The sequence below is a fragment of the Python bivittatus genome, unplaced genomic scaffold (genome assembly GCF_059951505.1).
Source record: "Python bivittatus isolate LINGU-HERP-01145 unplaced genomic scaffold, Pbiv_v1 ctg000100_np1212, whole genome shotgun sequence".
Classification (NCBI taxonomy): domain Eukaryota; kingdom Metazoa; phylum Chordata; class Lepidosauria; order Squamata; family Pythonidae; genus Python; species Python bivittatus.
Window position 1 is genome coordinate 7228766 of NW_028277038.1, and position 13494 is coordinate 7242259.

The 13494-nt window shown below is 45.7% G+C and overlaps 2 protein-coding genes across 5 annotated transcripts in view; one reads left to right on the plus strand and one right to left on the minus strand.

Moving 5' to 3' along the window:
- Positions 1-1427: 1427 nt before the first annotated feature.
- Positions 1428-2273, minus strand: LOC103052617 (testis-specific serine/threonine-protein kinase 2). Its single transcript, XM_007435467.3, has one exon. It carries the CDS (start codon positions 2271-2273, stop codon positions 1428-1430), a length of 846 nt encoding a protein of 281 aa, XP_007435529.3.
- A 2942-nt stretch (positions 2274-5215) lies between these two features.
- DGCR2 (DiGeorge syndrome critical region gene 2) overlaps positions 5216-13494 on the plus strand; it is a 45215-nt gene continuing 36936 nt past the window's right edge. For all 4 annotated transcript variants that reach the window (XM_088135393.1, XM_088135392.1, XM_088135394.1 and 1 more), the window contains exon 1: positions 5216-5558. In XM_088135393.1, the coding sequence (XP_087991519.1) occupies positions 5480-5558 (79 nt within the window). In that variant the 5' untranslated portion in view covers positions 5216-5479. The remainder of the gene's footprint in view (positions 5559-13494) is intronic.

The window sequence follows — 13494 nt, forward strand, 5'->3', positions numbered from 1 at the left end:
AAGACTTGGAGGAGAATCTAATGAATGCAATATGGTGCGTTAGTTAGAAGACTCAACTTTGGCCAAGCAAATTTGTCATTCTGATCCTGACTCAGTTGTGCACACAAGAAAATGACCTGGGTCATTCACTGCAGCATTCCTGATTTTTGAGGGTTGCTATGAAGATGGAAGGGCTACGTTTGCCTACTTAGAGTTCCTTGCAGGATGAGTAAAGAAAAAGGAAATGTTATTACAACAAACAGGAAGGGAGCAAACCAGAGTTCAGTATATCCTTCCTTCAGACTGGAAGTTCCCTCTCCCTCCAAGCTTCCACCCCCATGGTAGAGAGGGAGACCCCCCCCCCAAATAAATTACCATTTTGGGTCAGAGAAAGCATAGAGATTTGGTTTTAGTTCTTCCATTGTGGACATGGACCAAGTCACTAAGGTGATCTCCTGTAATCATAAGGAAATTAAGTTATGCAGAATGGGTGCATTGGATAGCAAGGGTATGCCAGTGCTTTAAGATAGGCTGGTTTACAGTTGGATGTTGGCAGTGTCTTTTCATTGATGAGTGTGATCTAAAGAACTGTCACTTGTACTATATTCTGTAGAATAGAAGGCTGAGGACGGGAAAGAATGCTGCTTTCTGTATACGATTGTTTGCAATGGTTCAGGGGATTTTGAAGTGAGAATTAAGGGCCAGCTGCCTGTGTGAGATGGGAGACTGAAACCCCTTTTTTGTTCTACCTACCTGTTGTGTAGGTAGAGCCCCTTTCCTTGACTGGGCTGGGTCCAATGGCCCTCTGACTGCTCCTCTTCCCGAACTGTCATTTCCTCATTATGCCACTTGGTCACACTACGATTGGCTTCACACATTGTGCTAAGCCATGGCTTGTGAACCGTAGAGTTTTAAATACAACTTAGCATGCTAAACTGGAAGCTATACTTTACAAACCACAGTGGCTCGGTACACACAACAGCCTTGGCCCCAAAATAAGCAACCAGTCCCAGGATGGCTTAGCTGAAGTTCCAACCAGCAAGAGCTGGCATCCATGCTTATTTCTTTTGCTTTGTCCTTACCCCCATGTTATTTTGGGGGGCATCTCCAGATGTTGGAAAGCAGTTCCTGTCATCTCTGAGCATGAATCATGTTAGCCAGGATTAATGAGGTTGCTGCTCCAAGAGCACTTGGAAGCCCCCCAATATTTTACCCATTTTATATCCTGTTTCTTAGATCACCAACCATTGTTTTATAAAGCAAACTGCTGGAATGATTTGATTGCAACAGGGCATCAGCATATGCAAACAGATAAATATGAAATAAATAGGGAATTATGTAATAAGAACAGTGCAGTGCTGTTCAAGGAAAAGACTTTCAGATTTACTGCGTTCTGCAAAGCAATAAGTACTCCTGATAACATTTTATGTTTTCACTTTACCATCTGGCTAGTCTCGCAATTTGAATGACTTCAGGTGCTTTCCTTGCACCCAAGGGTGGTTTAGAACCTCTTCAATCCGTAGTCGGTGAGAAACATCAGGCTGAAGCATGCGGAAAATAAGGTCTTTGCATTCAAGACTCAGAAACTCGGGGAAGAGGATCCGATGTTCCTTCTGCAAGCGGAGCATCCGTTTGACGTTGGAATCATCATAAGGCATGAATCCAGAAACCATGACATACAGGATCACGCCTAAGCTCCACATGTCATAAACTTTGGGATGATAAGGAATGCCCTGGATCACTTCTGGAGCAGCATACGCTGCAGAGCCACAAAATGTCTCGCTGGGCACGATTTTGCCATTCCCATCTCGAAAACACCGTTTGGAAAAGCCAAAGTCTGACAGTTTGACATTCATGTCTTTGTCAAGAAGGACATTATCACATTTCAGGTCGCGGTGCACCACATCTAAGTCATGGCAGTATTTGACGGCACAACACAGCTGACGAAACATCCGGCAGGCCACTTCTTCGGGCAGCCCCCGGTTGCTCTTAATAAACTCTAATAAATCCCCCTGAACACCAAGCTCCATCACAATGTAGACTTTTCCAGCAGTCTCAAAGATCTCGTAGATTTTGATGATGGAGCAGTGATTCACGGTTGACAAGATCTCCAACTCCCGAGGTAGAAATTTCTCCAGGAACTCATTTGGAACTTTCCGCCTATCTGTGATTTTCACAGCCACATTAAATTTCAGACGCTCCGAGTAAGCAGATTTCACTTTGGCAAAGGAACTCTCACCCAGGGTATTCCCCAGAACATAACCTTTTTTCTTAAGCACAGCACCATCGTCCATGGTGCCAAGGGTGGGCGTGCCAACCTCCCATCTGAACTGTCGTTTAGTGGCACATTCCTTTGGGTGTGGAGAGGACCATCTCAAGGGGCTCGAGGCTAGGCTGGTGTTAGGGCTCCCAGCAGTGTTTTGAAGAGCTGATGTCATCAGATGACATCATAAGGCAACACTGGAAGGAGCCTGGGTATGTTATTTAGGGACTTGAATAGGAAAATACACAATGATGGCACATGGTCATCCATGAAATAATTGGAACCGACTGCCTTGTCAGAAAAATATCAGGATCATTCTGGAAGGTGATGTATCTTTTGGTTTCACTGCACTTCACCTGAAGAAGATGAGAAGAAGCTGGTGATTCCTACTGGGCTCCAGAAAGCAGAGGTTCTAATCTTTCTAAGCCTTTTGCTCTCCAGGTACTTGGTCTCCAAGAATCCCACTCATTATAGCCTGACTACTCTGAATTGGAAAAGATATGTTATGCTGTTAACAACCTCTGGCTGCATTTTAGCTGGGGGGGGGGGGGCAGGAATTGAGGTCGCCAAGTGATTTTTTTTTAAATTATGGAGCTTATTTCCATAACAACCATATACATTTAAGCACTGGTGCCTTGGATCCTTGATTTCCTTGGTCTTATTCCCTCCCCCTCTTTTTTCCCCCCTTTTGTGTTGTGCCCTTTTTCCTTTGTAAGTATGAAGACAGAAAAATTAAACTGCTCTCAAAGTCTTTCGGGTTGGAGAACAGGGTCATAAGGAGTGGGTAACCTGGTGCCTTCCAGATGTTCAGCTCCCACAATGTCCTGTCCATGAACTACACCCGGTGGGGTTTCTCAGAATTGTAATACAAAACATCTGGAGGGCATCAAGTTGCCTACTACAACATAAATCGAATCTAAATCCATAAATTTCAAGTAATTAAATTGTTTCACATGCTGTCTGGGAAAAATTGGTGGCCACCAAAAAATAGAAGACCAGGAGTGGCTTCCATATTTCCTTCCTATCTCCAGACTGATACTCTGAACAGAGTCGTCTTTGGCAGCAAAATGGTTGCCACCAAGGCAGTTTTATTGTCATGGCTGTTGGAAACCTCAGCAGTGAAAGAGAAATGTAGGACCTGAAAATGATGACTGAAACAAAAAATGGTTTTAGCCAGCATATAGTGAAACGAAACATTTCATGCAGAAGATGAACGAAATTTCAGTGGTGGAGTAATTTGCTTAACAGTCATTCATCCAGACTCAGGAATTCTGGAAATTTGTGGATGGCTTTAAGATGACGAGAGAGAGAAGTACGTTGCAAAAGCATGCTGGGCAGCAGGGCAGTTCTGTTAGTTTTTATTTTCCAAAGGAGCTAATTTATCTTTTGTTTCCTTACTTGGGACAAGAAGAAATCCCCCAAACCTGTTTCCATCCACCGAATGAGAAGTGTGTTAGGAAAGGGAAGTCAGTGAAAACTCTCAGCTCTTCTAACCATAAATAAAAATATGTAAGCCGATGTCTGCTCAGGAACTGGGGAGGGAAACAAGTATAAAAAGGAACATTATTAACGAAATAACCTTAATACATGATCTGAGCCTTGGGCTTTGGATCCTGCCTTGTAAAGATCTGGTGTTTCCTTTGTCATGTTGCTGATCCATCACTTTCTTTGTTGTGTTGGTATCTCTGTTTAAGGCTTATACATCAGCCCGCTTTATCAGGGACATGTTATTTCTCCTTGAAACTTAGCGCTGGACCGACACCTAGACTTGGGTGTTGGCAGCTTTATTATGCCGGTTTTCATCGTCGCTACGCAGTGCAGCAGACGGCAAGGAATTCAGAGGACAGTTGCAAACCTCTGGCGGGTTCCAGCTTGCCTATGTCTGCGGTGAGCTCAAATAAGTTTGCTAGGGCCCCCTGAGCGAGGAAGGGGCCACGCTCCCTTCACCCCCATTGGAATTGGCCCTGGCATGAATTGATTTCTGACCTCTTTTGAACAGAAGCGGTGATAAGAACAGGTTTGTGTGTTGTGTTCTGCGGACCCTTTTTTCATGGGGGGGTGGCTGAAAAAACTCGCACTGCGGCGTTTCGTGTTATCATCGGGCTTATAAGGCAAAGAGAAGGCGATTTGGACCCATGTAACGTGTGATGGGCATAACAGGTGATAGGGAGTCGTAGTCGGGCACTTGTGGAGGGCATCAAGTCGGCAGGCTGCCTTAGACCAGTCCAGGCTGGCTGGTTGGGGGCACCCCTTAAAAATGAGTGGGGCTTCAGTCACGTGATGGTGGTCACCATCTTGAGCTAATGGGAGTTTCAGTGCCCCAACGGTGGGGAGATGTCAATGTTCCCATTCGCGAAGCACACTCAGGGCTTGCAGTCTACCCCGTTCCCGTTATTTCGGGTTAGGTCCGCGCTGAGCACGCTCTCGTTCCGCTCTGCAGAGGACGCATCCCGCTGCCCCGACCCTGCCCGCTCGCCCCGGCGTGTCTAGGTCGGAGCTGCTCCCCCGAAAGGGCCTTCGAGGCTTGCTTTTCCACGCTCTCCGTCTCTTTTAATAAGGGTCCCCGCCCGGAGCCGCCCCGGTCCGCTTTCCAAGAAAGCAAGTGGCTTCCCGCCGCTTGCTGCGCGGAGAACGGCAGGCGGACGGAGGTGTTTTCGGCGCCCACGTGGACGCCCAGGAAGCCGACCTCCTTCCGCGCCGGTGGCAGCTCCGGCCGGCCGCGTTCCGGGAGGCCCCGAAGGGCAGAAAGTCGCCACCGTCTCCAGGACGCCGCGCGAGGGGAGAAAATCCGGGACGCCGCGCGAGGGGCAGGCAGCCCGCCCGTAACGACCGGAGCAGCAGGAGACCCTTGGAGGACCCCGTCCGCCGCCCGCGGCGCCGCCTCCGCCATGCGCCTATGCAAATGTCCCGCCGCGAGGCCCCTCCCCTGCCTCCCCATTGGCCGCGCGGCGGAGGGGCGGGGCGCGCCCGCGGGAGCGGCGGGGCGATGCGGCCGCCATCTTGCGAGTGGAGCTGCGGGCGGGCGGACCCCCTCAGCGAGGCGGCGCGGCGGTCCTCGGCGGCGGCGGCGGAGAAGAAGGAGGAGGAGGAGGAGGAGGAAGAGGAGGAGGAGGCCTCGCTGGCTCCCGGAGGCGGCGCGGCGGCGGCGGCGGCGGCGGCGGCCCTCCCCCTTGTCTTCCCCCGCCCCGCCCCGCGGGGTTGATGTGGCTGCGCTGGGGGAGGATGAACGGAGGATAAATGGTGCCCAAGGCGGACAGCGGCACCTTCCTCCTCCTCTTCCTCCTCGTGCTCAGCATCACCGAGCCGTTGCGGCCAGGTACGGGGGGGCGGGTGAGGGAGGCCTCTTTCGCCCCCACCGGCCCTGGAGACCGCGACTCCAGCGCCCATCATCCTCGGGTCGCAGGACGCGCTGGAGGGGGGGCTAAATGGGATGAGGGGGCCCTTTCCGTCAACGCCCCCGGGCCCCTCAGCAGTGCTGGGAAGGCACCTCCCATAATCCCCAGCGCTCCCCGCAGGGGGCTTCCAGGTGTTGGGGCCACAGCTGCTCCCTCTCCTCTCCTCTCCTCTCCTGTCCTCTCCTCTCTCCTCTCCTCTCCTCTCCTCTCCGTTGGATTTCAGTGCTCATAAGCCACCCCCTGCCCTTCAAATGTCTTGGATCTTTGCCTCTGTCACCCCCAGGGTGGTTGGACTACATTGCCCATCAGCCCACGGCCCTCCAGCTTTGTTGGCCCTTGCTTCTGCTCCTCCCAGCTTCCATCCCCATTGGATTACAGTGCTCACAAGCCCCCCGCCCAGCCCCTGCCCTTCATATGCCTTTGATCCTTGCCCTATCATCCCCAGGGAAGTTGGACTACATTGCCCATTGGCCCATGGCCCTCCAGCTTGTTGGCCCTTGCTTCTCCTCTTGACTTCCATCCTGGTGTCTTCCCTGGCCCCCCATTTAGCTTTTCTCCTTTGGCTATGACAAGGGTCCCACTGGTAGGACCAGCACCCCTTACTGGGGAAGGGTCTCTTCCTTAGAGACTTGAGGGTGGTGGGAACACATCAGGTTGAGAAGGTTGCCCTAAAGCCAGGATGGGGGCAGCTGGGTTGTGTAGCACTTGGGCTTGGGGGAGCTCTCTTGGGAGCATTTGGGGTTGACCACTGTGGTCACTTGAGAAGGACCTCTTCATTCTCCTGGAGTTGGGATGGTGGGGAACCTTGGCCTTTCCCTAGAAGTGGAGAGGTTTATTTTAGCACATGGGGTCTGCAGCAAGTAGGAATTTGGTGGCTTCTTTTACAAGAATGGGGTTGATAATTGTCAGGAACTTCTGCAGATCCTCTGAGGGAATTTACTGCCTTTCCATAGCATGGTTATCCTGGCTCATTAAAGATTTTGCAGCTCCATTCACACAACCTGCTATGTTTGGGTTGGGTTTTTTTTTGGGTAGTTTAGGAAGTTGTGTGAAGCCAGATCATTTGGTTAATTTAGGATTTGGTGTGTCGTGCAATGCTAGAAAATGTATTAATTCACTAAGCAAGTTAAGTGTATGCACCCAGCCCTTGAGTTTTTGGATTGAGGGGCCGTCTTAACCCTTTTCATTGTTTCCCAGCAACTGTGAAGTAAATTGCAAATATTTCGGTGATGGGGTGGTGACAGTTTGCCCCGTACACTGAAGCAGATGAGAGGGCCACCTTATCGAAGAAGCAGTAGGTGCTGTTGAGGCATCCTAGAGATTATTGAGCATTATAGCTACTTAGTGGGGAGACATAGCCGGATTGTACATCTAAGCTCTTGCAATGTGGGTGAGTTCATGTGCTCTGCTAAACCATATCAAAATCATTTTATGCGTTAGCATGTATGAACCGGTCCTGGGTCTGTGGATCTTTCAGATAATTGGGCTTGCTGTTGCTGTCTATAATGCTTCCAATTATAAGCTTCCTAAAAGCTGGAAAGAAGTCCTTGAAAAGGAAATGTCTCCTCTTTAAAACCAAACGTAGGAGGAAAAGGGGAAAGATTTTCTAAGGATTTTGAGTATGTCAAGATTTGAACAGGTCCAAAAATGTCTGCTTTCAACTCCCCAGAAGAAAAAAGAAGAGTTTCAGAAGTACTTGGGCCATGAAAATGCATGAAGCGTTTTTATGGAGCATAGAAAAGAGAAGTGATAAGGAAGATTACAGTCTTTTGTAAGAAAAAGAGAACTAAAGTGACATTCAGGCAAAAATGTAGAGAGGTCTTGGGAATTGAAGGGTTTAGGGACTGTTAAAAAAGTCTCCAGAAATGTAGTTGTGTTAGTCTTTTGCAGGGAGAGCAAAGTACTTTAAAGTCTAGCAAGTTGCATAAGCTTTTGTTGTGATTTCCAAGAAGTTGTATGTGTTTAACATTTTGTTATCTTTTGACTGCCACAAAATTCTTAGCTGTCGTCTTCTGAGAGATTTCTTAGTGACCCCTTAGGCAAGAAAATTACCTGGCCACACAGGGAGAGATGAGCCATGTGTTTGGTGTGTGTGTGCAAAAGAGAAAAAAGTGAACAGAGGCCGTGGTGCATAATTGCAGGTCATATTAACCCTTTCCTCGTGGTAAAAGGTGTGTGTCTCCTTTCTGTTCCTAATGTGTTGAGATGAGAGGGATTCTAGAAAGCCTGTAATGGCGTGTTCTTAAGTTGAATTTCTCCAGCCACTCATTGGTGCAAGACGCTGGGCGGCTTATGGGGATTAAAGCAACAATATAAACAGTGTGGAAGAACATAGGCAGTGCTATGCCAGGAAAAAAAAAACATAGTTACTAACAACAGTCCAGACAGGTTCAGTAGTGGGTTCATTTGATGCTATGTACTCTCTTGAAGGATCTTGAAGGATCAGAGCTGTATGAATATCGGGGGGAAGTATTGCTCTAGAGGGTGGGTACCATGGCAGAGAACCAATAAATGTGGTTCCTCAAGATTTGTTGGCAGATCATACCATAAATAAAAATACTAGTAATGAAATTCTGCAAGTATGCAGCTTGAAAAAATACACACATACTCAAACATACAGATCAATCTACTGCACCATGACAGGCTCTTCACTGAATGTTATTTATCGTAATCTACCATACTGGTCCAGTGTTGGTTGGTTAGTAGATGTTTTTCAACTTCCCAGTCTAGGGCTGAGAGAGAGGACTGGCTGAAAGGTACTCAGCCGGCTTCTGAACCTAAGGAAGGACTAGAACCTGGGTCTTCCTGTTCCTGGTCTAGCATCTTCACCACTACACAGGGACTGGCCTAGTCATCTTCTGAGCTTCTAAGGGGACGAGAACCTGGGTCTCCCTGTTCCTAGCCCAACATCATCATCTCTGGATCTATTCTGTCTCTTGTGTTGAGAAAGAGAGACTAGCCCAAAGTCATCTAGGGAGCTCACATGATTTAGAGGGGACTAGAACCTGGTAGACCTTAACTACTATACCATACTGGATTTATCGCTCAATCGATCTATCTTAAACATTTTTCAATTAAAATATCAGTATGCATGTATCCACGCATATACTCTGATGATGTATTAGTTGAATTGCGGTCCTGATCAAATTTGAGAACTTGTGTCTCCCTCTCCCTCTTTTTTAATTGCACCTGGTTGTGAGGAACGTTAATGAAATTATCGGTGGTGTGGTATCTAACTTGTTAGGGTAACTTGTCCTGAGCTATATTTCTTTGCAAGAGGTCTCCACCAGAAAATGACCTGCAAAGCATACGATGTAGCAGATTCAGTGGAATATGATGGAGTTGTATAAGAAACCATCGTAGATGCATTTTTGGCCTGATCATGAACTAAGGAGGTGGAGAGGGAAGAAGCTCCAGAAGTCAAGAAAGATTTTTAAAATTCATCTGTTTTCTGAAAATATTTTTGCCACATATACCCTGGCTGCCTGTTGGATTTAACAGGACGGCAGTATTCTTGTAAATAAGAACCTTGGATAGGATTTGAATGATGAGTGTAAACAGAGCAAGTTGGGTCTTGCTTGTTGATATAATCCTGTGTTATGTGTAACATTTAAGACCTAATCATAACATTTAACATCTTTAGAAGATGCCTTAGTTTGCTTTGAAGATTATCTTAAAGACGCTTCTATATCATTACATTGTTTCTGGCTTCTTTATACTCTCTTTTTTCGACTTTTTTTTTTAAACATTAAGTCGATCTTAAAAACGTGGGCCTGAAATACACTGAACTTGTAGCCAGAAACTTTAATGAGAGCAACCAAAAGAAATGACAGAGAGCTATTGTTTTGGAGTACCTGCGATTGCAACTGTAGGTGGAAAATAGGACGCTGGGACCCAGGAACCCTGAGTACCTTTGGGAGACATCCATCATCGTACAAAGTTCCCCGGGAAGGGCCCATTCTCACTGTGGAAGAGGCAAACTGCGTTTTCAGCTAAGAATCTACTTGCCTCTTTGGCAGGGTGAGCGTCGAAAATGCCAAGTCCTGCCAACGTGCCCAGTTTCTAGGTGTGTTATACATATATTTAAAATAGCGAAGATCCTTATCTAACCAGTGAAGTTATATGGGAGAACAGGGCTTTGAATTTGTTTATTTGCTTTGTTCATATGCCATCATGTTCCACATGGACTTATTTCTCAATCTTACAGCTTGGAAATTGCTAAAAAGAATCCCCAGTCAGGACTGAGAACAGGTCTCCAAAGTCTTTCCTATATTCTATCTATTGAACATAGTCCTCTGGAGTTTCTTAAAAAAAAAAACACCTAGCTTTTAAATCTGTCCCCAGTTCTTCTGCGCCTCTGTTTAAAAATGTGTTACTGAGCTTAGTTGGGTTGTAAAAATAAAAACCTTGGCCTCTGATTTCTGGAACCAAAAAGTCTTTTTCCACTTTTTCTTGGCATTTCAGAGCAGATAGTAATTAACTGTTGCTACGTCCCAAAGCTTTTGTGTTCTGGGGGTAGTTTCTAATTGGATAGTTTGAAGGGTATTTTTAAAAAATAATAGTTGTTCAATTTATATCCTGCCTCTGTCCAGATGCTCAAGGCAGCATACAGAGTATTCCCTCTTGATAGGGCCAAGGGAGAGTGACTGGTCCAGGGAGCTGTTCTGTCTGTGGTAGTAGAGAATTTGTACATCCAGGTACTAGCCAGCTCCTTAACTACTGCTCTCTTTTTTGTACGTTAATAGTAGAACGTGTTAAAGGTGTTAAGATTTTCTGAATAATGAAGCTGAATGAAAGCTGCAGGATTTCAGCTTCCTCAAAACCCACACTTTGCATAGTTTCTACACCATTTTTTTTTTTTTTGGCACTTCACGATTCTTCATTTTTTGCATCCCGTGGCACAAGACGTATATGCGATTGTCCAGGATGCAGGAAGTCTTGCTTTTTCCAATAGTGCTAGCCTGTTTTTGAGAATTGATTCAAGCATCTGGATCTTCTCCAGCAGATCTACTTACTTTGACTTGCTCAGGGTGTCTGGGTGCAAAGATAGCACCGAAGAATTTGCTAAAAGAGAGAAAGAAAGACTCCTTCAGAGAAAAAAAGGCAGACCCCCCCCTTTTTACAAGGATGGGAAAAGATTCTTTAGGGTACAATTTTAAATAAGCCTGTAATAGTTAACCAGATCACCACAAAGCTGTGATAAATTGGAGGGGGGGGGGGCTTCTTTTGGAAGTAGAGTTAGCTTTGATGTTAGGGGGTTGGTTGTGATTTCTCATTGCCCCAGGCTACCTGGTGAGCATTTAATGCAAGTCTGCTTTAGAAGGAAAAGGTAGGGTGGTTGTTATTGTTATTATTATTGTATTATTGCTGGTCTTGCAGGAAAAGCTTAAACCTCTTTTTTTTTTTTTTAAAGGATCACTGGATGTTTCTAAAATACATTGGTCTTTTTCACTTGGTCCCAAACACCCCGAAAAGTGAAGGTGTTTGGTAACAGCAAAAGGCTGAGAAGTCTTTTATTTATTTTTATTTATTTTGAACCATTTACAGTATACGGTTGATCATTTCTAGGGCCACCCAACTCAAACAACCCAACTCTGTACGGCTTTTGGGGGCATTTTGGATGAAAGCTGTTCCTTGGTCTGAAAAAGTTGAAGACGACTGCTTTAATTCCTTGTGAATGCAGCCTGCAACGGTTGGTTTGGTCAAGCAATTCCAGTCAATATGGAAAAATTCAGCCCCCTTTGGGTTCCCTAGCCTGACCGCCTCCCCAAATGCCTCTCTTGTGCCTGTCTCTCTTTGTCGGAAAACAACAAAGGACTTTTTTTGCCTCTGTGTTGGTTAATACTTAGCTTCTGCCCTTCCCTGCTCCTTTATTGCCCCTATCCTTTTGTCTCTGAATCCAGATGTGCCCCATAGGATGTGATTTCTCAGACACCAAGGAGTACAACTTGTTAGAGGACGGGTGAGAGAATGTTTGAAGTGTGTCTGCCGAGCAGAAGGAAATGTTTCAGTGGTGAGAGAGTTGAAAGATAAGATACCCAAATAAGAGTGAGATTTATCCTTGGATAAGGAATCTTTGAGATCTCTCCCTGAGTCCCAAAACAATTAGCTTGCTTTTGTGAGTGCAGAGCTGCCTCCCGGGATGTATATAAAGTGAAATAACAAAGCAAAGCAGAACGGAGAATGCACAAAAAGCAGATGATATTAAAGTTATGAAGTCTATATTTTGTTACACTAACAAAACCAGGTGAGAAAAGAGATTTATACTGTGGTTTTTATTGTCTTTAATATCTATCTTCCCTGGATAGTAGGAAATCTACCCCATTTGGTTTCTCCTTCCCTTTTCACCCTAGCGCATTAGGAATCCACAATATTTGGGGGTCTGATTTATTTAGACTTTTGAGACCATGTCGTGAACCCTCTCATAGATGCCTGCACATACTGTCTGCGTGACAGACGGCCCTGTTCATTTGTGAGAAAGCAAAATGTTCCTTGCCATTTCAGTCTCCCCAAGATGCTCTCAATCACATATCAAATTATTTTTTTCCTCCTCCCCCCCCTTTTCCATATTTTCTGAGAATGGCTGTGGGCATTCAAGTTGATGCTCGAGCCTGGCATTTTGCTTTGTTGTGTATTTATTCATTTGGTTTATATCTCCCTTTTCTATCCACCTGGCACGGCCTTGCTATCTTGAAAGTAAGTCTGCCTTTCTTTCCCTATGTGATTTCCCCTAAAATGTTATATAGCCATATACTGCAGAATGATGTAGTCCCACCCACTTTAGGCCATGTGTCCCCAAGAAATGTTAAGCATGGTCCTTGGCTGTGAAAAGGTTGCCCACTTTATATAATATGTGATATTTGATACTCCTATCTTCTGTGTTCTGTAATTGCTTTAAAGCGTTGCCATAAATGTCTGTCTTCCAGCTCTGAGTTACCAGCAGAAATAAATGCTATATAGCCTGTTGCTACATCTCTGCTAATCTTATATCTATATTTATATGTGTGTGTATATGTGTGCAGTATATATATTTACCACTTCAGTCCTAAATTACGCATGCATTTAGTGTGGGGGAGATAACGCTTCTCTGCAGGATGGACAGTCTGTCTCTCTGCCCATTTTTAGAGGACCTCCTGGATCCCACTGCTGAAATTAAGTTAGTACAAGGCACGTGTTTTTTTTTAAATTTTATTTTTCATCACGGAAAGGACAGCCGAAGCAGAAATAATCAGTAGCCTGTCGTGTGTGACCCCTGGAGTCCCTCTGCAAAAGATGGGACTTTTTCCAGTTGCAAAAAGATTATGATGGGAACCAGTTAATTAATACCAGATTAATCAAGGATTTGACAGTCCATCATGGCCATGTTACTCTGCTGTCCTGCTCCCATAACTGAAACTGAATTAGGTTTGAGACTGTCCTCTGAATTAGACTTGAGATTGTCCTCTGTAGAGCAAAAGTTGATTTATGCAGAGTTTACGCTAATGCACTTGATTCCCTTGTCACTTACGTAGCCAAGAATCTACTGTTTAGACTGGGGGAAAATATTTTGAGGAATGAACGCTGCTGGCTTCTCTATATTAAGTGGCATATTCTGGGAATGGTTTGAGTGAAGTATAGAAGTGAAGAGCAAGATCTGAAGGTGTCTCTTGAATCATCCCAACCTGGCCTCCAAAACATTATGAGTCCTCTGCCTGGGGAAACACAATGCTGTGCCTAACTGCCAGGAGCAGTGGGAAAAATAATTCCTCCCCTAAATATGGTCTCATGCTACATTGACATCTCTGGGAGAAATCGTGGTCCTAGATCTGGAGAATCTGTGGCTGGAGTGTTCAGGCTCTGAAGTCTTGTGTAGCATTC